The following is a 25430-nucleotide window of genomic DNA, read 5'->3' as shown; positions in this document are numbered from 1 at the left end:
TCCAGAGGCCGTGCCCTGAGGCCGTGCCCGGGGGATGGGCTCCCGGCCAGCTCCTCCAGCAGCCTGACCTCTGCTCGCTGCCCGCAGAGCACAGCACCCACTGCCCCACGGCCCCGGGCACGGCACGGCCCCACTCCTATGGAGGATGCTCTACAGGACATGTAAGTGAATATTTGCAAGGAGGAACTGGGGCAAAAGGAGCGTTTTGAAAAGTTTGAATCCGCGGGAGCGCGGAGGCAGCAGCGGCCGCGGCTCTGCCGAGAGGAGCCCCCGCTCGCTGCCTTCCCCTTTGCTTTTTCCTTCTTAGAGTCTGTTGTGATAAATGATTAGCTACAACTTGCTGAAGGGAGCTGACTGTGTAATCTGAGCTTTTAAGAAATATTTCGTCGTGTTTTCTTAAGCACAAAGAAAGACTTTGTGAAAAGGAGCTGCCTGCGCTCTGCAGGTTTAATTTGTTCCTAAAGAGATCCGGTCCTCTTCAGCTGTGGGAAAAACCTGAAACCATGTCGTGATTTAACAATTAGCAGATAAAACGAGCAAGCGTTCCATGCTGATGCTGCCGGGACAAGGGCAATATTTTGTAAACCAGATAATTCACCCAAATAAACAAACGGGTCGGGTTAGCAGGGGGGAAAACAGCAATGGCTCCTGAGATCAGAACCAGGAAACACAGCTGCCGTCCTTTGGACGCCGGGAAATAAAACATTGTTGGGCATGCCACTTGGCTTAGTCACCAAACCAGGCGACAGAAGTCTGAAATGAATCCCAGAGTTACGGGGAGGAGCGGGGCTCTGCTGCCACACACTCTGCCCGCGGGAGGGACCGGGGGCTTGGGGTGCTGGGGGACACCCCACACACACCCCCAGAGAACAGGGGGTCTGGCAGCTCATGGATGTCACTGGTACCCAGCGGGTGTCCCCCGGACCCCCCGGGCTGTGCCCTGTGGATGTCAGGGATCCAAGTGTTACCCCCCCCCCCCCTTGGGGACCTGCTCTGAGGGTCCCCAGGATTTGTCTGCCCAAGGCAATCCCAGCAGCAGCCCTGCAGAAGTCTCGGCGTGTCATGGGCATGAGGAGGAGATATATTTACCCCTTGATTCTTGCCTCATTAGCTGAGTTTATAGGATAAAAATATCTGTGGGCCACGTGGCACTGTACCCCGCAGCTCGTTTTCACTTCCATTTCACTCCCAGTGCTCAGAAACACTGCCTGCTAAAAAAATGATGGTTTATATGAGGGATTTCCAGCTATGACCTGGTTTTTAGGTTGGCTGTTTAGGTTCTAGTAGTGATTCCAGGGAAACTCCATAGCAGAGCACAGAAAGCAGGGAATTCACAACTGAATTCTTGTGGAAAAAAATTCTCAGCGTGCTGTACTACCACTGCCTCTCAGTACTAGGCAACACCTCTTGCTTTAATATTTTAATATGCATATGAAACAGTCTCAAAAAATTAGACTTAAAGGAGTCCTAAATGACAGTTTCCTTTCCACATGATGCCTGTTTCTGTTACTACATTACCAAAAATCACTCTGATACTGGCATGATCAAGGTCTCCACATGCAATAATAATAATTTTTAAATCTCTTTTCATTCTGTTCAGATGATCTCCATTCCTGAGGGTAAATGGAATAAACTCAGGATGTTTATCTCCCCAAGGACACGCACCATAAATGTCACAGTATTTGACAGCAGTAAAAATATTTTTTTCCCCCACGTTCTCACAGTTTATCTAGAGACCAAAAAGCTTCTTTCTTGTGTATTACAGAGTTATAGATCAGCATTTCAGGAGTAAGGAGGGGTGTAAGCACCTCATCTGATGCCGGGGCACATGATTTTAGGACTTTTTGCCCAGGCGTGTAGGGAGAGGACAAGGGGCAATGGTTTAAAACTTGAAGAAGGAAGATTTAGATTAGATACTGAGAGGGAATTCTGTACTGTGGTGAGACACTGGCCCAGGGAAGCTGTGGCTGGAAGTGTTCCAGGCCAGGTTAAATGAGACTTGGAGCACCCTGGGCTGGGGGAGGTGTCTCTGCCCATGCAGGGGGTTGGGACTGGATGAGCTTTAAGGTCCCTCCCAACTCAATCCATTCCATGGCTGAGGGCTCGGTGGAGCTGCCAGGAGTGGGGGCAGAGGGATTGGAGGGGGATGCCATGGGGCTCTGGGGTGGGACCCTGGCTTCGGGGAGCTGTGCCAGCCAGGGACCGCATCTGGCAGGGAGTGTCGGGCCCTGAGCAAAGGCCACAGGGTTAGAGACAGAGTCACCCTGCAGAACAGCTCAGGGATGGGCTGGGGACACCCGCTCCGGGGCTGGGACACTTCCCCCGAGAGACCACCGAGTGGCAGCACTCGCAAACTGCCAGCCAATTATCTTTTTCTTTAAAAAATTTATTTATTAATTTATTTAACTCCCAGGCTACCCGGGACTGCCTCTCATAGAAAGCTTTACAGCATGTATCCCAAATCCTTCCTGCCCTACCATTCCTGTCGCCTTCCAGAGTCCCAGCCCGTTAGCTGGGACACACAAACGTGGGATTATCTCCCTCTTTCCCAGTCCCAGAGTATTGCTGTCACTTTTCCGCAGGGCTGGGATGAGATGGCACAGAGGCAAAGCAGAGAAAACCTTCCAGGAGCTTGTGGAGCAATCACACAGTGGTTGTCTCCTGGGTGTCTTGTGCTTGGGAACTTGATCCGGGTGAGTTGTGTGGCTGAAGCATTTCTCTATCAGTCCAGATAGAGACTGCAGTTTCTAGTCCCTCTGGAAGATTTTTGTCCCTCTTCCAGATAAAAATTTCATTCATAGTTTCAACACATTTACAAATTCAACATAATTACAAATCTCCACGTGTCTTTGCTATACTGGAATTCTGCCTTTCCCAGTACATTATAAAAATACCAGATTTTCAAGAAAAAAAAAAATAATTGCAGTAATAAATAATGGATCCCTTTCTTTATCAAAACTTGCAAAGCTGATGTTCAGCCTCACTCCTCTGCAGCATTTATCCCTAGAAAGGCACCCTGTCCTCCATACCTCCTGGGAAATTAAATTCTGATGAAATCTGGTGCAGATAGGCGTTTTTGAAATGTACAGAATTCTTCGTATAAGTTAGTAAGTTAATATATCCCAGTTAGATGCCTCGCTGCAAGCAAGTTGATCTTGCTCCTTGGACTCGACCCGTCCCATTTATTTCCCTTACACATTGGAGCTGCACTTAAACCAACGTGCAGCTGCGGCACAGGAAAAACAAATAGCCCAGAATCGTGGAATCACGGGATGGTTCAGGAACGGAAAGATGTTTTAGTTCCAGCTGCCCTGCATGGGCAGGAAAGGTGACCTGAGGTCCGTCCCTTCTCCAGCTGAACAGCCCCAGCTCTGTGTAACGCAGTCACCCACTGCATGCGGATGGTATGGAAATGGAGACACGGCTTTACCAACAGTTAAATCACTTGTGGGCGAGTAAACCGCGGCATTACTAATTACACCAGGAATAGTTTCAGACCTGTCAGCTCTGCAAGCGCTGCTCTCACCTCGGCACCGCGCAGCCACCGCCACGGCCGCACAAACACCTCCCGGGGAGGGTGAGGTGGCCACGGGGCCAGCGGAGTCTGCCCCGGGCGGGGCCGGTTCCTCCCCGGGCACCCCGCTCCTCCTCCGGCATCCCGCTCCTCCTCCGGCATCCCGCTCCTCCCCGGGCACCCCGCTTCTCCCCGGGTACCCCGCTCCTCTTCCGGCATCCCGCTCCTCCCCGGGCACCCCGCTTCTCCCCGGGTACCCCGCTCCTCTTCCGGCATCCCGCTCCTCCCCCGGGCACCCCGCTGCTCCCCCGGCATCTCACTTTTCCCCCGGGTACCCCGCTGCTCCCCCGGCATCCCGTTTTTCCCCCGGACACCCCTCTCCTCCCCCGGGCACCCCGCTCCTCCCCGGGCACCCCGTTCCCCCGCCAGCTCCTGCCCCGGCCCGGGAGGCGGTGCCCGCCCGGCCGCCCCTCCCCGCCCGGCCCCGGCTCGGCCCGGCCCCGCCGCTGTCCCCAGCAGGAAGGCCGCCAGCCCGGCAGCGAACCGGGCAGGGCCGGGGCCGTCATGGCCGGTGAGTGCGGGGCGGCGAGGCAGCTCCGGCGGGAGGCGGCCCCTTCGTTCCGGGGGTCGGTGACCGGAGCCGCCGGGGCGGTGCCTCCCGTGCGCGGGTGCCCGAGGCGCGGCGGCCCGGGCGGTTCGGCCTCCCCGCAGGGGCAGCGGGCGGATCGCGGCAGCACCGCCTCAGGCCTGGGATCCGGGGGTGGGCAGCGCCGGGCCCGGCTTTGCGCGGGGTTTTGCAGCCCCATCCGGGCTGGCTCAGGACAGCGGAGGCGCGGGCAGGGCCGGGCAGGGGTCGGGAGGCCCTGGGCACAGACCGGGTGCTGGTGCCCGGCCCCATCTCTGCTGGCTGCGGCTCTGCCCTGCCCGGTGACCGCCCCCCGGTTTCGGCTGGGAGGACCGGGGGTGTGTGTGAGCTCCTGTCACACTCAGGTATCAAAAGCGGGGCGGCTCAGGCATCAAAAGCGAGGGGTTTAATACTTTGCTCGCTGTTTTTTCTCTTCTTAAAAAAAAAAGAAAAATTCAGATGAGTTACTGAGTTCTACAGCTCTTTGAACTGTAGCGAGGGGGGTGTTGGCCTCTTCTCCCATGTACCGAGAGATAGGATGACAGGGAACAGCCTCGGGTGTGTCAAAGGAGGTTTAGGTTGGAAATCAGAAAAAAAATACCCAACAAAAGGTGTTGCCAGACACTGGCACAGGCTGCCCAGGGCAGTGGTGCTGTCACTGTCTCTGTAGAGATTTAAAAGGTGTGGTGCTGAGGGACATGGTGGCTTTGTCAGTGCTGGGGCTGGACTCGGTGCTCCTAGAATTGTAGAATGGCTTGAGTTGGAATTTAAAGCTGATCCAGTTCCATCCCCCCTGCCATGGGCAGGGACATCTCCCACTGGACCAGGTTGCTCCAAGCCCCATCCATCCTGGCCATGAATGCTTCCAGGGATGGGGCACTCACAGCTTCAGTGTGGGTTCTTTTTGTTTGTTTGAGCAACTCTCAGTGCTGGTGTTAGCACTGCAGGGCAGATAGCACTGAGGTTTCTGGAACGGATGTGTACAAATCCTGTCTGGTGTTAGGGAGGATCTCAGAGATGTGCTGGGGTTTGTGTCAGTTATCTGCTTGTGATGGTCCTGCCTACTTGCTTGGTAAACTGAAGGAGGTTTTAGGGGGAAAACAAACAAAAAATGAAAGCATTATAAAGCTACAATGGTGTCAGAGATGGTATCAGTAGTAGTTACATAAATACTGGTGGAGGTGTTAGTTGGGAAGGACACTAAGGAGTATTTAGGCTCATGGGGTGTGGGTGACAGTGTGGTTACATGTTGCAGCATAGAGAGAAGGGCTGATCACAGCCTAGGACTCTGAAATGCAATTAGTTATTAATTTACTGTGATAAACAGTAAATGCAGACCCACATCTAAGGTGCCATGTCCCTAGGGCCATGGGTTTTTATCCACAAGGGCAGTGAAAGCAGATGGTAGAGGAGCACATGCAGGGGGGCTGCAAAAGGCAAAATTCCATTTGATATTCCTTGTACAGAAACAACACAAGACCTTTTATGGTTGGGATGATGAAGCAAAATCAAAACTACACAGGGGTTTTTGACAGCCACTGTAACCTGAAGGTTCTGTGTGTGACCAGTGTGTGACCAGTGCACTGTGCTCCCAGGTTGTGAGAGCTTCCAGGGACCAGGCACCTCACCACAAGGCACTGCAGATGCCACAGCACTTGTCTGACATCTTGGCTGCTGCCTGCCTTAGGAGTTGTCTCTGTAATGAGAACACACTCTGCTCATAAATTGCAGTCGCAGAATCATCAAGGTTGGAAAAGACCTTCAAGATGATCATCAAGTCCAGTCATCAGCCCTACACCACCATAACCACTAAATCCTCTCCAGAAGCTCCATGTCTGCCTGTTTTTTGAAACCCCTCAGGGATGGTGACTCCACCACCTCCCTGGGCAACCTGTTCAATGCTTCACCACTCTTTCAGTGAAAAAATTTTTCCTAATATCCAGTCTGAACCTCCTCTGGTGCAACTTGAAGCCATTTCCTCTTGTCCTGTAAGTAGTCACTGGAGAGGAGGCCAATGCCTGCCTCACTGCAACCTCCTTCCAGGTGGCTGTAGAGAGCAGTAAGATCTCCCCTCAGCATCCTCTTCATAGCAGGAATTTTGGGAAGGTGGCTCTCTTGCCCTTGACGTTTCTCCTGGAGGTGCTGGGGAAGACAGTCTGGCAGTCAGGATGGCATCCCATCCCATCCCATCCCATCCCATCCCATCCCATCCCATCCCATCCCATCCCATCCATCAGGTTTTATTATGAGCCTTCTTACTTGCAGGAGGAGAACACATTTCAGCAGCCTTAAAATGCCAGTGCTTTGGATAATGGCTGGGTGTTCTGCAGCTATTGCCAGAAAGCTATTTGGTGTCCATTTGAAAGGAAGAACAGAGATGGGTCATTTTATGAAGGGTTGCAGTGGGGGTGATTTTTACTTTCAGTGAAAAATGATGAGTGTGTTACTTTGTTGCTGTCATTTGCTGATTGTGTGTTTAATTATTATTTATTAACACTTTCTGAGGTCTTTGTGATTTTATGTATCCTGTTCTCTGTTTGCAGACCTGCTGGCTACGAATAGCCACTAATCTCCTGCTTTTGTTTGATATCTCTTAATTATACGTGTACTTCCTTTCCTTCCATGTGTGTGGTCAGGTGCAGGCTGCTGTGTATATTAGCATGATGTGCATCTCCTGTATGCCAGAGGCTTTCTGTATCCTGAGTAAGATAAAAGAGTGGTTATGGTGTGTCATGGGCTTACAGTAATTATAAATTTGTAATGTGAAATTATGACTCATGTTTTCCTCTCAACTGCCAGAGACAGTTCCTGAGTTTCTGTCTGTCTCCTTGACAAGCTTCTGGGTAAGGGAAATACCAACCTTTTTTTAAAGCAGCCTTTAGGTCAGGCTCAGGGATGTGGTATCCAGTCCCAGGTGCACTGCTGCCTCTCCTCACTGGGGCTGAGCTCAGTCCAGGCCTCCAGCCCAAGCCTGCAGACACCCCCACTATAGCTTGAGCAAACCTGTGGCTGGTCCAAAACCTGTGGAGAGGATTAAGCCCAGTTAGATTCATGTTCTGGTAGAGGAGAAGGTGTAAGTGCAGTAAAATTAAATTGAAATAGGGATTTAGATGCAATCACCAGTCTGAGGGTGTGGAAATGCCTCGTGATGTGATGCCTGACCTGCAAGCTGTGGCTCATTGACCTGCTTTCCCAATTTTGATGCTCTGAACTTTTTGGACAAGTATTGGCTAAGGGCATGACTGCCCTTTTTGTGCTGGGGAAGCTCCTGCTTAAAAACAAGGTTTTCTTAGCATAAAGATCTTTAATTTTCCTTGCAGTATCTCTGAGACAGTGAGATAAAAGGTGGATATGCAAAACATCCCAAACAACCACTCCCTGAATTCTTAAAACCTGACAGCACATCAGTAGCTTTGCTGCAGTTGGGAAGCTGCCTGGTTTGGGGTTTCTGTTACTTTAAATTAGTGTTCAGTATTAAAAAGGTGCTGCTCTGAGCACTGGTGATTAAACCTCTCAGCATGGATGTTTTTGTGGCCCATAACTGGGCCTTCACCAGTGGTAAATGGGAGCAAGTCCATGCCATAGCAGAGCTGCCAGAGGTGGGTGTCTTCAAATGCACACGTGTGCTTTCCAGATACCCTTATCGTGCTAAAGCAGGGGGCTGGTTCCAGCTGCCAGGATTGCTGAGACCTTTTTTTTGTTAGTTTTCTTCAAATTTAGTATCTGGGGCACAATTCTGCACTGGTGGGTGGGAAGTTTCACTTCTCAGCTCTACTGGAAGCCTGCAGGAAATTCCTTGTGTGGTTTGGGCAGAGATTTCTCAGAGCTGGAGGAGAGACAAAAGAGTTTAGGAGTGAGAAGTGAAGCTGGAAGGGTGAAATATTTTTGCTCTGTTTTTATTCAGCAAGTGTTGAGCTTGCTGACTTCTCTTCAGGAAATGTTAAAACTTGCACCCCATCCTAGGTACTGAACTGAAGTAATTTGAAAGAGGTGAAGGTGCAGACAGATGCAACATCTCTGTGGGAATGGGAAGGGAGCAAGTGGCTTCATGATTGCTGCTTGAAAAATGGAGCAGCCCCTTGGATGGAAGAAGCATCTTGAGCATCTTGATGTCTTGAGCCAGGGCAAAGTTTAGCCAGAGAGGCCCAGGGCATTGTGTCTTTCTCTGTCTCCTGCCTTCTGGCTTAGATGTGAAGAAAATCTTGCTGAAATCTCAGTGAGGCTCATACACCAGTGCCCAGGTTTCAGGTGGCAGCAAAAAGTCCTGGGTAGGACTTTTAAAATTTAATAAATAAATAAATAAATAAATAAAATTTATATTTAATTTAATTTTAATTTAATTTTAATTTAAATGAAGAGAGCTGCAGCAGTATAGAGTGCTCCTGACTGCTCAGAAGATGGAAATGCAATCTGCAGTTGCCACTGAACTTCCTGGGTGTGACTGCAGCTGACAGAATTCTGCCTGCTGCCTGTGTGGGGATCAGTAATGACAAGGCAGAGAGAGAAGAAGAAGGGAAGGAGATGGCAATTTGATCCTTCTTTTATTTTACTTTGTACACTCGTTCTGCAGGATCCTTGTCATGCTTTTAGCACTTGCTGTGGTTTGTTGTTTGAAAGTCGTGGTGTTACTTGAAATTTAATTGCTCTGCTAGCTGTAAGACCCTGGTTTAATGCCTGTTGTTTGTAAGTTTCCAGAAGATACAGAGTTGTTGGTGACACGGAAAATCACTACAAATCATGTAGCTGAGGCAGAAGGAGGAGGAAGCTGCAGGGAGTTTGGTACTTCAGTCTCCAAAAAAGTATTTGCATGAACAGACTCAACTTCACAGTCTCCTGGTCCTTGCCTCAGCCTTTTGTGCATGCCAATGAGCTGATCTGAAGAGGAGAAGTTTGATCTCAACCCTGAATCAGATAACGTGGAACTTCTTGCATCAAAAGAGAGTTGCACAGCAAGTATGTCAGGCAGTGTGTTTCTGACAGCACACTCCAGAGCTGCCTTGGCAGCAAGCCATGGAGAAGCAAGGCATTAAAAACATGTGGCAAAACCATGGTGGTGGTATAAAAAGTGAGAATGGAGCTGAAATCCTCTGGTGCCTGTGGAGTCACAGATCTCTGCAGCATCAGTAGTTGCCTGGTTTTATTTGGACAGAAGTGACACTGGAGAAGTTACTGGTGTGTGATGATGGCCACACTGAGAGGTTTTCCCAATCTCTTTACTGTAAATGCAGTTAGTGCTGCACAGCTGCAGAAAAAGGGCAGTGGGATAAAAAAAAACAACAACCAACCAACCAAAACCCCCCCAAAACATTCAGTGTAGAAAAAGCAAGGGCTGTATGTAGGTGAAGTGCATCCTGCCAATCTTTTCCTTTTGTTGATCTTCTCTAATTTGCAGGGCACAAAGGGCTGATGGTTGTGTATATTCTGGGAGCCAGAATGCCATAAACCCTGTGCATTTGCTTGAAATGGGGAATGTGCTGGGGGTGTGGTGGCAGTGGGGGTGTTCTGGTTTTGTTTTCTGTGCTGCTCGGTCGGGAAGTGCTGTGCTGACATCTTACCACTTATTTCTGATCCTGTCATAGACATTCTCTTCCTAAATCTGGTAAGGGCACAGTGACCCATGGAACCAGTCTGGGGCTGTATCTTTTTCTAGAGACAAAGAGCTCTAGGGAAGGCTGTGCTCCTGCAAAATCCATTGCTGTCAAGTGGAAATGGTGCCTAACCCAACAGCAAGTTGTATTTGTGTATTTGCAGAGGCTCAGGTTAACACAAAAGGATGTGTTTTATTTGTATGTGTGTTTGAGTGTGTTTCCAGGGTTAAAATGTACTGTGTTTCAAAGAAATGCTCTTTCTCCCCCCTTCTTCCTCAAGTAAAGGCAGAAGTCCCTCCCTGAAGAAACTTCCTAGCTCTTTGGCATGTTCCTGATGTTCCAGTGTTTTTGCAGTCTGGGCAGTTTCTGCTGAGCCAGCTGCTGCAGTCTCCCTGGACCAAAGGTGTCCAGAAACTCCCTGGGCACTGGGAGAGGTTTGGGCCAAAGAGGGGCAGCTCCATCAGGCCCCTGCCCTGCCTCCCTCGGCAGGAAAAGTCCTGGGATGCTGCCATATCCCAGCATCACACATGTACAGAATTTGAAGCCAGAGTTATATCCTTTTACCATTCTGCAGCAGAGAGAACCTCTCTCTGTTAAATATTTACATCACAAAATTTCTAAAACACATTGAACTCCATAATGTGACTTCATAAATGGTAGAAAATCTATCTTCAGTTTAACAACTTCAGGGCTGGGTTAGATTAAAAATGCATCAGTGCTTGACATCTAAAGAATTTAGAACTTTTTCATCTAGGAAAGAGGCAGCACAAGTGACCAGCCAGGAGTTCAGATGTGTGTAATTCTAAGTGGATGGGTCTCTGAAAGCACATGACTGTGTTTTGTTTCTCTAACAGATAGTTCAGCTTTGTAAAATTACAGGATGGTGGTAATTTTATCTTAGGTGTTTAACCACCATTAGGAAAAGGAAATGTAGAGATTTAAAAAATGGCTTGCTAATAACTGCTGTCCTTTGTTCTTTGTGTCTTTTCTTTCCAGACCAGTCATACTGTCACCGCCTGCAGCACGACATCTATTTCCTCACCAGCAACAGCAGACTGAATGAGCAAGTGGTTGATAAAATTATTCTTCAGCTTAACAGAGTCTACCCTCAAATTCTTACCAATGCAGAAGCAGAAAAGGTAATCTGAGGAGTTTTACTCTGTCTCTGAAGGTTGCATTGTTGCTGTGAGTCAGTAGCTCAGCTGCCCTTCTCCTGACTTGACTCCTGGTGCCACATGGAGCCCATCTTGCTCACCTCTCACTTGCTGACCACTTCTATCTGGGATCTCATATCAGAGGAGAAGTCACAGGGCTGGCACCTTCCCTGTGCCAAGTGGTTATGAGGGGACACAGCAGCAGCAGCAGCTTAGTGCCAGAGTCCCTGCCACGAGGGCTGGCACCATGTGTGCACAAGTGTGCACTATCAGAGCCCCTCCACCCTGCCTCCTCCTGGGACTTGGCCTGGAGTGTCATGTCAGATGATCTGTGCTGCAGCCAGCTGTGCCCCCAGAGTCATCCCTATCAGCTTCATCAGTCTTAGTTGCTGATTAATGTGATTAATAGCTGTATTGGTGGAGGAAGGGGGGGCATTAGTCCCACCTAAAGGTGTGGGAGCTGTGGGGAGTGGATGGAGTTAGTAACATCTTCCAGTGGTGCTGTGATGTATGGAGGAAGCCCACCCTCCTGCCATGAAGCTTTTGAAGAGGGATAGCTGCTCTTAGGGAAAAAGAGCTTTTAAAGATGAGTGGGGGGAAAGGTAAAGTCACTAAACAGCTTCCCAGACCTTAATTAGAGCAGTGTGTGCTTACCCCTTCTCTCCTCACTGTCTGAGCCAGGGTCAGGGTGCTGGCATATCAGTATTTTAACATTAGAAAAAAAAATCTAATTCATAATCAGACTCCATGGGGATGAGTAGAGTTCTGGTGGTGCAGATTGTCAGCTGAGCCAGTCTGGCCACACAGCTGTGATAACCACTGTGACACAGGATTTGAGATCATCCCATTCCTGCAAGAGCTTCAAGATAAACACATAAAGAATCTGTGAGATGTGACTTGTGTCTTCTGCACTTAGCAGACAGAAATTAACTACTTTTGCATGAGTCCAGGCAAGTTTCTGTCATCTCTGCTGAGTGTTTAGGGTGCTTAGAATCTCAGCTCCATCCCACAGTCCTTGGGAAAGTTCTGTCAGGATAGGGAGTGCTGTATAAGGCATCTTGGACTCCAGTTGATCCCCAAAATCCAGTTGATCCCACAAAGTATCTGCTGTGCTTCTCTGAAAGATAATGCTTTGCTGGGACTGGCTTTGGGTGTTTTCCACATAAGATGACATCAGTTTGATATCTGTAAGGCTGGGTATGTGTTTTCATTCACTTTGTAAGGACTCCTAATATCCAGCTAATTTTGGACTACAGGAAAGAAGTGGTTTCTGCTGCAGCTGCCTGAGTGATGAGAATTTGTATGCATGGCACTGGGTATGGAGCAGTTCATGGTGGTGGAAACAGTGAGATGGGATCTTGGGATGATGAACACTCCAGTGTTGGGACTACCACAAGCAGTGTAGAATCACAGGGTGATTAGGGTTGAAAGGGACCCTAAATATCACAAGCCCCCATCCAACCTGGCCTTGAACACTGCCAGGGATGGGAAGCATCAGCAAACTATTCCAGTATCTTACCACCCTCATGGTGAAGAATTTTTTCCTAATATCTAACCTAAATCTACCCTCTTTCAGTTTAAAACCAGTGTAAGGCACCTTTCTGTGTGATCACTACTAGGCAAGTAAGGGAAAGCTTGAAAACAAAACTTTACAAGAAATTTTGTTGATATTTTCTTTCAACAGCTATCAGGATGAAATTGTTGCAGAGCAAGTGCCATGTTAGTTTGCATGCAGGGAGAACATGAAACACAGAATAACTGTCACTTCATTAGGGAGAAAAAAAGAATATGCTCTTCATCAAGGTGCTCAGTGTTTTAAAAGCCACTGTGCAATGCATGTTTGTCCTTTTTGGGGTTTCCTTATTTTTTTGGCCCATTCTTTTGGCAAATACAAACCAAGCTCCAGATCTTTACTCCCTGGCAAACTGCAAAGTGATGTAAACTCGTTCTCCAGCTGATCCAGTCTCTTGTCTGATGGGAATTTTTTCTCTTACAGTTCCGGAATCCAAAGGCATCACTTCACACCAGGCTCTCAGAGCTGCTAAAGCACCTTCAGAAGAAAGGAGACAGACACTGTCAGGAGTTTTACAGGGCTCTACAGATCAATGCTGAACAGCTCTATAATGATCTGCCAAGCAGGAAAATCTTGAGTAAGTGAACTTGCAAGCTGATTGAGGTGTGGATTTCCTCATCAGTTTATTACAAAATGTTGTTTCAGATGAGTTTTAGGTTATTTAAATAACCCTCTAACTTTTGGGGTATGCCTTAATTCCTTCTGACTGGAACTTTCCAAAAGCCATCAGAGGATTTGATTGCATAGTTTCAGTTATTTGTTGACTGTGTGGGCAGTCCAAAACTCTTTGGTTTGAAATATGAGGTCTTTATATGGTCTTTAAAACAGTTTAAGTGCAACATGTAAGACAATATAACTCATATTAAGTACAAGTTCTCTTTTATAACCCGTGGTAGCTTGTTTATTTCCTTTGTGTTTACTCTGATTTGCACCACAGGAGAGCATTGCAAACCTTGATTTTGTTAAGCCCAAAACTTGAGTCCCACAAGTCTGGCTTTCCCTCAGTCCTGGTTGTGTTTAACATGAAGTAAGCATTCCTGGGCCCTTGATGCACTGGGATTTTAATCACACAGGACTTGTTTAGTGCAGCTGAGAGGCCTGACTGATGTCTGCAAAGCTGCTCCCCAAATACACATCCATCTGCTTCAGAAGGACCAAGGCTCAAACTGACTCTGTACTGCAAAGGAGCTCATTTCTTTAAGGGAAAATATTTCTGACTTGCCAACCTGAGGTTGTGCTTACTCTATGTTGGTGTTTGGGTTTGATTTTGTTTTTTTCCCCAACCTAACAAACTGGAGAGAAAAACCACTTTCCAAGTGGATGTAAAATAGGTTCAAGCATCCCACGTACTGAAATGACTTGATGAGTTTGAGGGAAAGCTCCCACACTTAAGTTAATAAAGCTGCAACAGGACTGCAGTTTGAGAAATCTTTATAAAACACCTAACAGCAGTAATACTTCACTGGCCAATTCATTTCTAGCTGTAAGAAACTCCACAGTTAGGTGCCAGGAGTAGTTTTAGATACGGGTCAAACTCCAGTGAGATTCAAACCCTTAGAGCAAAAGTCCAAAAATAAACAGATCTATTATTTCTGAAGTGAAAAAGGCATTAAAATTGTAATTACCTTTGGAAATAATCCTTGGTCTAGCTTCATTTTACCTTTTATTTTAAAGGAAAAGTTTATATCTACCCAGCACAAACACTACACTGTTTTCCTGCCTGCATGGGGAAGCTGCAAAGTTACCCCAGCTTTCCACATCCATACCCAAACCCTCCTGAAATGGGAAAATCTGGGTGCACCCCTGCCTCAGAATCTCAGCTGAGCACAAGTGCCAGTTGTTTCATCCTCCCAGCAGCTTTAAGGCTGTGCTTTTGATCTGGTATTCACCTTGCAGAAGGCAAGAAGCCCTTGGAGGAAACAGGCTCTTAAATCAAGTAGTCTTGGATGGGCCATTTGTCCTTAGCTGAAGAGCAGCAGGTTTTTCTAGAAGGCACGAGGCAGCCTTTATGAATGAAGAGCAACTTAAGAAGTCTTAGTGTAGTCACTCAGAACTAAAATTTCAAGTGTGTGTTGATGGTTTAGGAGTTTAAGCTCTGTTAATGGTCAGTGACACCTTTTACAAGCCACATCTGTGCTCCCAGTAGCCAAGCCCTGCCTGCATCCCATGTTGGGATGTGCTTGTCCTGCACTGCAGGGAGCAGTCCCTGGGCAGCTCCATCAGCAGAGTTGGGGCTTCCTCTGTTCCATCTCCTCCTAACAAGGATCTGGGCTAGAAGTGCTTCACAGAAAAAAAAAAAATAAATCAGGCTATGCTGCCTCAAAACTGTTCTGCTGCTGTTGCATTATGGAAAAGGACTCCTGTAACCACTATAAGGCACTCAATTCTCTGTGTCTGGCTATGCTCTCATGTTAAGAGCCCTGGAATGATGAGAACAATTTCAGTAACTGAGTTAAAATACTCCTACATGCTAAGGTTCTGCACTTTATATTGACCTGACAAGGAAATAGTGAGAGAGTTGTGTGAATGTTTGCTGTTTCTTAGGAGTTCTGTAAGTAAAACAAATGTCTGCACACACACACACACAAAATTGAATGGTCAGTCAGCATCTGCCCAGCTTTTGAAGATAAAACTGCAGCAATTGTATTCTTCATGAAAAGAAGAATACAAGAAGAATCTTCTCAGGATGAGGTGTTATTTCTCATTCAAGTAAACTAGGACAATTTTAATATTAGACACCATCCTTCAGACCTCTAACATGTACAGTCCTTCTGTTACTCATAGCAGTAGTTGTTAAATTACTCAGATTTAGCACAGAGCATTGACAGAATTGACACTAGAATTTGTAAATGTGAAGAAAAGAGGGAATCCCTGTCATGGGGACTTGGTTCTAATGCAGGTTGAAACAAGCACCTGGAGAAATGATTGGTGAGGACACTGATGAGCTGTGGTCAGCACAGAGATCTGTAATATAGGCTACATGGGGCTGGAAATGTTTTCTGCAGGGGACATCCTTTCAAAGATTTATTTTTAAAACAACTTCAAAATTTGTGCTAGAACAAAATTTCTTTGCCTGGAGTCTGATATCGGGAGGGCAGTGCTCAGTAATGTCTCTGAGCCCCACTAGGGGGTGGGGAAGGCACACGGCAGCTTCAGAGCCAGGGAGCCCTGGCTTGCTTTTTGGTTTTTTTTTTTCCTTTTTTCTTCTTTTTCTTTTTTTGGTTTTTTTTTCTTTTTTCTTTTCTCTTTTCCTCTTTTCCTCTTTTTTGTCTTTTCCTCTTTTCCTCTCTTCCTCTCTTTCTCTCTTCCTCTTTTTCTCTTTTTCCCTTTTTCTCTTTTTCACTTTTTCTCTTTTTCCCTTTTTCTCTTTTCCTCTTTTCCTCTTTTCCTCTTTTTCTCTTTTTCTCTTTTCCTCTCTTCCTCTTTTCCTCTCTTCCTCTTTTCTTCTCTTCCTCTCTTCCTCTCTTCCTTTTTTCCTCTTTTCCTCTCTTCCTCTTTTCCTCTTTTTCTCTTTTTCTCTTTTCCTCTCTTCCTCTCTTCCTCTTTTCCTCTTTTCCTCTTTCTCTCTTTCTCTCTTTCTCTCTTTCTCTCTTTCTCTCTTTCTCTCTTTCTCTCTTTTTCTCTTTTTCTCTTTTTCTCTTTTCCTCTCTTCCTCTCTTCCTCTTTTCCTCTCTTCCTCTCTTCCTCTCTTCCTCTTTTCCTCTCTTCCTCTCTTCCTCTCTTCCTCTTTTCCTCTTTCTCTCTTTCTCTCTTTCTCTCTTTTTCTCTTTTTCTCTTTTCCTCTTTTACTCTTTTCTTCTTTCTCCTTTTCTCCTTTTCTCCTTTTCTCTTTTCCTCTTTTAGTCTTTTCCTCTTTTTCTCTTTTCTTTTTTGTTTTTTTTTGTTTAACCCTCTTGACCACAAGGAGCCTTGGCTAACACCAAGCTATTTTGCAGCTCCAAGGTGTACTCCAGGGAGGCCACTGCTGACTGCAGTGAGAGCAGTGTTGCCCACACAGTGTTCCCTGGTGCTTCCCCCTCCCTGCAGCAGTGTTACCCCCACACATCCCTGGCACTGCCACCTCCAGAGGAGCTGCAGCAGCTTTACTGCTGGGACCTGCTGAGCACCTTGCCTTGGGGCCAACCTCCTTTTCTAGTAAAATTTGCAGGAAGACAGAGGCACAAAAGATTTGTGGCAGATGTCAGCAGGTCTCTGGAAGGAGCTGCAGAGCAGAATCCAGCTGAACAATCCCTGCCAAGCAGCTGGTTCCAAGTGCTTCATCTGCCAGGTAGAGTGATGCCCAGAGACCCTCTGAAGAACAGGAAGAAAGGTGATGATTGAATGATAGGGGGTGGCATTAGATGAGTTCTGTGTTAGCAAACAGCTTGTGTTTATTACAGTGACAATTTCTGGCACTGTGGAAGGATTAGCTCCTGCTTTTTGCCTCGTTTGGGAAGCAAGTGTCCTGCTCTGCCCATGGGTAGGGCTTGGCCAGACCAGAGGGGCTGCTGCATCTTTTGGGAGTTGCATTCAGATTCCCAGGTCCTGTGGCAATGTCTGTGATCAGCACAGATCCAGATGTAACCACAACCATGGTTTGCCTTTGGAGGGATTAATGTTTCATATAAAAATCGGGTGTTTTTCTGAAATGTGTTGTTTTGCACGTGCTGATTATGTTTGTTTGCTTGCTTGAGCTGAGAACTAACTTTTCATGTGTTGCTTTTATTTCTAGAGACCACAGATTCCACAGAAATAGACACAGACAAGGAGAAATATATGCTAAATGACAGGGGTAAATAAATGCCTACAGTGTCACCGGATGGAATGGCTTTTCAGATTATGATGCAATTTATTTTATCATGTAATTTGCATTTCATGTAACAAATTGTTTGCTTTATGATGTCTTTAATGTCACAAGTTAAGTGGAATTAATGGAGGATAACACTGAGCTGCAGTTAAGGAAAACAGTGCCAGGGATTTCAAGAGAGTGTAGAATTTAATCAATATTTACAGTTGTATTTTTATTTACACTGTTACAGCTAAACTCTTCATTTGCTGGAATTTCTTCAGTGCCTGAATAGTAAGATCTATTCAGCTGCTGCTGTGGTCATTTTGCATAAGGGCATCAATAATTTTTTTACATAGCTTTGATTCTTTTTTTTTTTTTTTCAATTTTTTTAAAGTTTTCAATTTAATTTCAAATCATTTGAAAGCAAGGAAAGAAAGATGAGCACGGGCAAACTTAAATATATTTTTGCTTAGGAAAACATGTTAATTTTATCCTCCTTCTGCTGTTCAGTGCCCAGATCACACAGGCAAATATTTTATTCACTGAAAGATATTTTGACAAGAAATTGAAGATCTGACAGAAAGATGAAGAATTTTCAAAATTTATAACAAGCTGTTCTATCATTTAAGTTTCTCCAAGAGAAAACTGAAGCAAGGGGCAGAAATAGTTGAACTTGATGTATATCTCTGCCTGTGGTGTTGTTCCTTTGAACCAATTCTCTGTTCAGATTTTTCACATCACTGTTGCTGACTGCAGCTTAACACTGCAGGACAAACAGAGAAGGTGCTTGGAAATGAAAAAATGAGGGAGCAACCAAGTCCTTGCTGCTTCCCAATGTCCTTGTCCTGGTCAGCTCCACTGAGTTTGTCACTCTGCAGCCCCTCTGTCCTTAAATTGACAAATGGGTTTAATTGTAGCTGTATTGTAGTGAAGGAGTAAATACCAATAGAATAGTAGATTAAAAAAGAAGCAGATAAAAATCTTTATAGGGTTTGTTTGTGGATCAGAATGAATGACAAAGGTTTTATTGAACACCAATACTGAACATCAGCATTACAGGGCAAGAAATTCCAGGCAGGAAATGTTTCCAGAGGGAGATTTGGCTCAGGTGTGTGTGTGGCTCTGCATCTCAGCTTCCAGCAGAATTGTAAACAAGAATATTTGCTCTTGTCCTGAAAATGGGATTTATGGAACATCAGGAGGGGAAAAACCCAAACCCTAAAAATCTGCTTCTAAGGCATTGCTGCCTCATTGCTGTTCTGGTACCCACAGGCAGTGCCCTGGGACAGAGTAGGATGCTAACTGGGTGGTGAGGTCCCAGCAGCCTGGTTAGTATTTTGTTGCAGGGGGTTTTGCACAAAGTTTTAGAGTGAGAAGGCTTCTCTGGAAGCTTTCACTTAAATTCTGCAGGATGTACTTGGATGAACAGAGGTGAACAGTGAGTGGTGTCAAAGCAACCTTAGTAAAAATTAATTCCAGGGTAGTCACTGTGCTTCAGAGTCCATGAGCTGCAGAACATACACAGTTGTGAATGTTTTAGCTGTTAGCTTCATTTGGATACACCTAATTATGCAGATTAATAGTAATTGGTGATTCATGAACTGAGCTGAACTTCCACTGCTCTGTCTTAACAAGTTTCCTTTCTTGTTTTTTCCAGGTCCTGTGTTTTTCCTGGCTTGTTTTAGTGTTGCTGCAGGCTTTGCCTTATTTTGGTACTGTTATAGCTCAGGTATTGTACTGGGATGGGGGTTTTTTTTGTCTTGGTTGCCTTCCTTTAGTGATGGGAGAGTTGCCTGCCTCTTGCTCTAACATGGCTTAATTAATAGGGCAGGTCAAGGTGTCATCACTCATTAATGAGTTAGGATACAAATTGCACTTCAGACATGCTGGGGTATAAATAATGGGTAGTTTGCCTCCAGAGGATGCCACAAACAGGGGCTCTTTTTAAAGAGAGGAGTCATGTGAAGTCCTGTTGCTATAGCAATGGGTGATGGTAGCCCTGGGACAGACCCTCTGGCTTCCACCTCCTCTGGGAGCTGGTTGAAGTGTGACCAGTGCCCAGACTGGAGGAGACTGGTTCCATTTGCTGCCCCAGCAGCTGCAGCCTTTGTGCCTCTTGCTGGTTCTGGGTTTAGTTCTCCCTGAAAGTCAGGAGGCAGCAGAGCACAGTCCTACCTTCTGCTCACCCCATGGTGCAGGGTTTAGCAGAGAGGGGGTTGATGAGTCCACATGGATCAACTTGAGTGGAGTGGTGATTCCAGTGCTGATGGGAGAGAGGATGCAGAGCTGTCACTTTCTCTTGAGTCTCCCCCTGATGCTCTGGGAATTGCCTATCATGGAGCAGGATCCAAACTCCATTTGGGTTTAGTGCCTTCTGCTTCTCATACCTGGGCCACACCAGTCCCAGTTGGACAGTTTTACTATTTTTTTTCCAGAGCTGAAGGCTACAATGGACATTTCAGGTGATGTGGGAGTCTGGGCAGTGTTACCCTTCATCCCCAGGTCAGTCCTTCAGCCAGACTGTTCCCAGAGTCAGGATTTAAGGCTGAAAGGAACCCACTAGAGCTTCAAGGCTAACCTGAGTGATTCCTTAGCTGCAATCACTTCCCTTCACCAGGTTCCATCACCAGCATTTAATGGAAGCATTTCATAAAAGCATTTGGAGCTGACACAAAAACCCCAAAGAATCCATCACTTCCCTTGATCCCAGTTAATTGTCCATACCATTAGGACTGTGTGTGTGTCTTAGTCCCAGTCTGAACTGGTTTCAGCTCCATACTATCATTTTTGTTAAGCCTTTCCATACCAGATTGCAGAGCTCTCTGTGTGCTAGAAAACATTTCATATTTTCTCCTTGTGGAGGTTCTTGTGCCTCAGGTCAGCTCCCTGACTTGAATTTTGCTAAAATTACCAACTCATCTCTCCAAGTCCTTTGCTACAAGGCTCTTTTTTCACAGTTTCTGAGGCTTTTCCCTGTGCACTGTGTCAGTGCTCCATGTGTGACAGGGCCACCAGTCCTGGGTGTGTTGCTCCAGGCTGTGCCCAGGTGTCAAGCTAAGTCCTTGCCCAACTCCACGAGCTCCTCATGGTGTGTCTGAACCTTCAGCACTGATTCCTGACATCCTCATCCTCATCTTGCCTTGGCAGTTGATTCATACAACGTTGAAGTCAATGGGCTTTCCTCTAGAGTCATTTTTGTCATTGGCTTTTATTTTAAAGCTGCAGTTTACCAGCTAGAATGAAACTTCTTTATGTTCACCTTCTCATTTCCCTCCCATCTTTGTTCTGTTTTAGATACGAAAGTCATAGGAAGAGCCAGGAGGATCTTGGGCTTTTCTCCCATTATCATAGGAAGACACGTTAGAAATATTTGTATGTTGTATTTGGAAGACATATCAAGAAATTAAGGAGAAGCTGCCTCTTCACTTGCTGTACAAAGTGCCTGCCAAGGGAAGACAACGGGGCATGAATATTCATGTATTATACTCTCATACCAAAGATTTTATTAACTAGTGGCATCTATAATTGTTTTGCCTCAAGATGTATTCAGGATTTCAGCTATATATGTCCTTCCTTATGGGAATGGGCCATTTATTTTTGTAAATGCTTATTTTAAAATATTTATCATTTGGGTAAAAAAAATATTTTTAATACAAACTTTAAAATTATATCCTAAGTGATCATGGGTCTTAAGCCATGCTTGCCTATGTGTTTTATACTGAAATGAAGGAGTACAGCTGTTTAAAGAATGCTAACCTGTCTTTTGTCAGAAATAATTTTAGAAAGCACTTAAAAACCCAACATGCACTCAAAGCCTTACGAAGAAGTGGATCTCCATCTCAGGATTGTCTTATTTGTCTCAGTGACTCTGTGTGCCTGGTCCTTGCCGTGGTTCTGGTTCTGTCCATGCCTTGTTCACAGCTCTGTGGGTGGCTGTGGTGTGGGGCAGACTGGTTCTCAGCCCATGGAGACTGGAATGGCTCATCTGAAGCACTTGAAACTACCAAAAAAAAATGTTTCAGTTTTATTTAGTTTTTCCTGTGTAGTGTTCTGCTGTCTGTGTAATAAGAAATGGAAGTAATCCAAGATATTTTGCAGGGACTTAAGTGCCACTACGTAGGGCTTTTTTTTATAGACAAATACATGTATCCTGAGGTTGCTCAGAATGTTCTTTGATGATGTTATGTTTTTCTTATGTGAGTTGAAACCTGAAAAACTTGCAGAAACCATTGCAGGACTGAAATCCCTGAGGGAGGTGCAGAAAGTCTGAAGCAGTTTGGGGTTTCTTGGCTTTTTGAACCTAACCTTGCTCCTGCCCTGCTGATTACAAAAGGATTCCCTCTTCCAGGGTGGTGGTTCTGAGCTGACTGAGAAATGACAGAGCAGAAAGAGCTTGGGGAGACCATGACCCTGTGCTTGGTGAGAATGATGCTTTGTGTCCCTTTGTTCAGTGTCTGAACTGAAGAGATTTCCAGATCAAATCAAATGTCACCTGAACAAAAGTTGCAGCTGCATCAAAAGCTACCATGCACTCTGGGATCCCATGCAAAAGTTTAAGTCAGTTGGAGAGATTTTCTCAAAATAGGCTGAGAATTGTCTTCCAGCTTTAAACTTTGTTCATGGTATAAAAATCTTTTCCAAAGTAAACAATTTAAAGTAACTGTGTTGCCTTCCAGGACAACGCTCACCTGATAGAGCAGCAAGCACGTTGTCCAGAGAAGGAACTGAATACAGGGCCAGATTTCAGATAAAAGACCCAAAGAGCATTTGCAGGAAGTATCCTGAGGGATGACAAAGGGCTCAGAGGACTCTGATTTCACTCTTAGGATGAGTGGCTTTTACCTGGGGCATTGGAGTGTGGCTGGGACCTGAGCCAGCACCATGCAGAGGCAGCCACATCCTTCCTGAGGTCAGGTCTCAGGAAAAGGCAGTGTGGCTGTGCCTGGTGTGAGTGCTGCTTGTCTCACAAACCCTAATGAAGTGAAATGGGCTGCAGGGCCAGGGCCAGAGCCAGCACCAGCTCTTTGGGTCAGTCCTCATCCTGCCCGGGAAGCTGAGCTCCTGATCCTGCTGCAGGGGAGGGCAGGGATGTGATGAACACTGATGGCTGCAGTGTCAGACCTGGGCTCAGGTCCTGACACCAACACAGGAACAGCCACGGGAGCAGTTTGTGCAGATTTCCCCTCCCCTGCCTCCACTTCTCTTGCATTTCCTGGATGTCTCAGGAGCTGAGCACCTTTCCTTTCCAGGATCAGCTCACCCCGAGGCTCTGCTGCACCAGGAGCCTGGGAAGTGCTTTAATTGCATTCTGTCGTTCTGTCTTGTGTCCAAGGTGACAAGAGGTTGGGTTTTCTTTGCTCTAAGTGGAAACACAATGTCCTTTCCCACTGCTGCTCAGCCCCTGGAGCAGCCCCTTTTTAAGGAGCTGGGAAAAGTACCCCTGAAATCTGAAGGGGTTTGAAATCTTTGCCTTGAAGCCAACTTTGCAGCCTCCTCAGAGGAGCAGTATTCCAGTTTACACACACAAAACAACATTATTCAAAGTAATTGCAACACCTAATTCTAAAGCAGCAACAGAGGCCTTAGTGCTGCTGGGCACTTCTTTCTCTTCAGATTATCCACTCGTTTTTCCTTTGAACAACAAGCTGTAATTCGAGTTGCAAATTGCTGTGAGCTATGCTGAGACCCAAAGAAGTTCCTGGTGCCTTATTTAATCCACAGGTGAGCTCCTGCTGTGCTTTCTGGTTCAAGAAAGCCTTGCAGCCCCAGGAGCCCTCTTGGGTCCATGAAAGTGCCCCAGGAACACACTGCCTGGGCACTGGGATGTGGTCCTCCCAGTGCCTTCAACCAAGTGGCTTTCTTGAGCCTTGAAAACCATGTGCAATAGGAAGGTTTACTCAGGGGGGTGTCTGTGTTTCATCCCTTTCTGAGGTTGCTTGGAGATGGGGAAGCCTCATGGAGGATGGTGGAATCCAGAATGAGATAAATCCCTCCCCTCCCCCAGGGCTAGGGCTGGGAGCAGAGAGAAAAAAATGAGTCTTGATTCATCCCAGTGTTGTTAGTTAAAGGTCCTGGCAGCAAAGAACATGAAATAATCTGTGCCTTTATTAGTGCTAGCTGTTAATTTCCAAAGTAGAAGTGAGGCTAGTGATGAAATGGATGTGCATGGGTTGGGAGACATTCTTTTTCTTGGAAGATTTTTCTTCCAGGAGCAAAGGCTGAGGTTCAGCACACTCCTCCCCAGGCACATCTGTGCAGCCAGTCCAGGTCCTTGTAGGCACACTGAGAGCAATTCAAGCAGGGTCGTGGATGAACCTGTCTGGCTGCAGAATTCCAGCTTCTCCATAAAAAATAACTTGGCATTTGCTGCTGAAGCTCTGCTGGTCTTTAGGCATGTGCTTTACTCTGTGCAGGGAAGTCGTCCTGGCTGTGTGAGGTTCTGTAGGTGTTTAGAAGTGCAGAGAAACCTTCTGGGGAATGCCAGCTGCTTGTGCTGCAGGCAGTGATGTGCAGGAGCTCATCAAAAGCAGCCTTGCTTCCAGCATACCCACACCCTCTGCAGCCCTGGCTGAAGGAGGAAAATGTTTGCTTCTCCCTTTAGCAGCAGAACTGTGCCTTTAGCTGCTTCGGGGGCTGAGGAGCCCCAGCTGCTGCCTGCAGGATGCTCCGGGAGGTGAGCAGGGAGGTGCTGTGCTCTCCGGAGGGTCCACATGGAGGTCATGGAGCACTTGGCTCCTCTGCCAGCTCCGGTCCAGCTCCGGTCCAGCTCAGGGACTTGGTGCAGGTCCCACCGGGACCTCTCCTGCCCTGCTGCTGTGCAACCTCTGCAGGAACCCCAGAGGAGGGGAGGGGGCTGAGCTCCATGCTCTGCAGTCTGAGGACTCCTGATACCTACCCAAAAATCATCTTCCTTCTGTGTTAGTGTTTTTTAAGGAATGGGGTTTTTTATTCTGAAGTGAAGCTGAACGGGCTCCGCTTCTCCTCTCGGTGACGCCGGGGGGAGCGGAGCCCCCGGGGTGGTGTCCCAGGACCCAGCCCTGGCAAGAGCTGAGGCTGAGGGTCCTCCCTCTGGTGACAGCTCAGACAGTGAGTTTGCACAGTCCCATGTAAACCCAGGTTGATACTTAAAGCACTTCGGTGCAGTGAGAAGTGGCTGAAGGGCTGAGCTGATGCTTCACGCTGGGACACACTGAGCTGCTCCGGAGCTGCCCGCTCCAGGTTTCAAAGCTGCCAAGGCAAAGTTACCCCTCTTGCTTCTTGCACTTGTGATTTGTTTCCTTCCCACCTCGTACTGTAATAAATCACAAACATCTCTGGTCAAAGTTTGCAGTTGTGGATGCTTCTCCCTGCAGCTCTGTGTGCAGAGGGGTTGCCCTGGCACTGGGACATCCAAACTTTGCTGTGCTTTGCAGGTCCTGGGGGGTGGGGGGACTTGTAACCATTTCTCCTACCGTATATCTTCATGAATTCTGTAGAAATTAATGCAATTTGGATTTTTTAATGGGATGAAGTTGGCAATGAAACTGAAATAAAATCTGTACTGAGAAAAACCCAAACCCCCAGCTGCTGTGTTTGGTGTTGATGCTTCCTTCCAGAAGTCCCTCTCCCAGGGACTGACCGACTCCTTTCTTGTCCCTGCTCTGTAGTGGTTAAATTTTTGGTTTGGGTTTTTGTGGGAAGATTTTTTTAACCCTTTCACCTGCTTTCAAATTTTTTATACAGTTTTTCTGCTTGTTTAGTTAACCAGAATAGGTGTGTGCAAAAAGTTGGGTCTGTTGATTGGGCCTTGACTTCATCCCATTGGGGTAGCCCAGTGGCTCGTTGACCATCAGACCTGTGTGGGGACCTTCCTCTTCTTGCTCTACACTGGCTTGGACACAAGATTGATTTTAGGGGTTAGTCAGACCACGCAAAGAGAACTTGGGATAAGAAAAACGTGCAGAGGGATTTGTTACTTTGGGTAAACTTGGATGGGGGATCTGTGGGCTCAGGTGCTGCCCTGGCACCTTCCCACAGCACCTCAGGCAGAACCAGGAGCCAGGGTGTCGGTGTCAGCAGAGGATGGGCTCTTGCTGGGATAACTGGTGACCAGCAGATCCTCTTGATCCTTTGCCCTCCTCTGGAATGTCTCTGCCTGAGAAGATGGAACGGGAGCCTCTACCCCTTTTCTGGTGTGGGGCTCTTGGGAGGGTCACAGAATCACCTTGG

The 25430-nt window shown here is 46.8% G+C and overlaps 1 protein-coding gene across 3 annotated transcripts; it reads left to right on the top strand.

Annotated features, from left to right (window-relative positions):
* On the top strand, window positions 1-24778 carry CARD19 (caspase recruitment domain family member 19). 3 transcript variants are annotated; one of them, XM_071755350.1, is made up of 6 exons: window positions 1-161; window positions 10724-10866; window positions 12878-13031; window positions 17166-17225; window positions 18880-18951; window positions 20517-24778. In XM_071755350.1, exons 1-6 carry the CDS (start codon window positions 146-148, stop codon window positions 20627-20629), a joined length of 558 nt encoding a protein of 185 aa, XP_071611451.1. In that variant the 5' UTR covers window positions 1-145; the 3' UTR covers window positions 20630-24778. The 3 variants fall into 3 exon arrangements, with proteins under 3 accessions (XP_071611451.1, XP_071611454.1, XP_071611453.1); XM_071755352.1 differs by lacking the exon at window positions 1-161 and adding an exon at window positions 3978-4085; XM_071755353.1 differs by lacking the exon at window positions 17166-17225 and having other exon boundaries at window positions 2-161.
* Window positions 24779-25430: the final 652 nt, after the last annotated feature.

Source organism: Heliangelus exortis, chromosome 12, assembly GCF_036169615.1.
Source record: "Heliangelus exortis chromosome 12, bHelExo1.hap1, whole genome shotgun sequence".
NCBI lineage: Eukaryota > Metazoa > Chordata > Aves > Apodiformes > Trochilidae > Heliangelus > Heliangelus exortis.
Note: the sequence above shows the minus strand (reverse complement) of the source record. Positions and strands in the feature narration are given on the sequence as shown.

Excerpts from the sequence above, each read along its gene's own strand:
- CARD19 (XM_071755350.1), top strand. Across the intron at positions 13,032-17,165 it reads GCCAAGCAGGAAAATCTTGA|AGACCACAGATTCCACAGAA; the intron begins GTAAGTGAACTT and ends TTTTATTTCTAG. Across the intron at positions 18,952-20,516 it reads TTGGTACTGTTATAGCTCAG|ATACGAAAGTCATAGGAAGA; the intron begins GTATTGTACTGG and ends GTTCTGTTTTAG.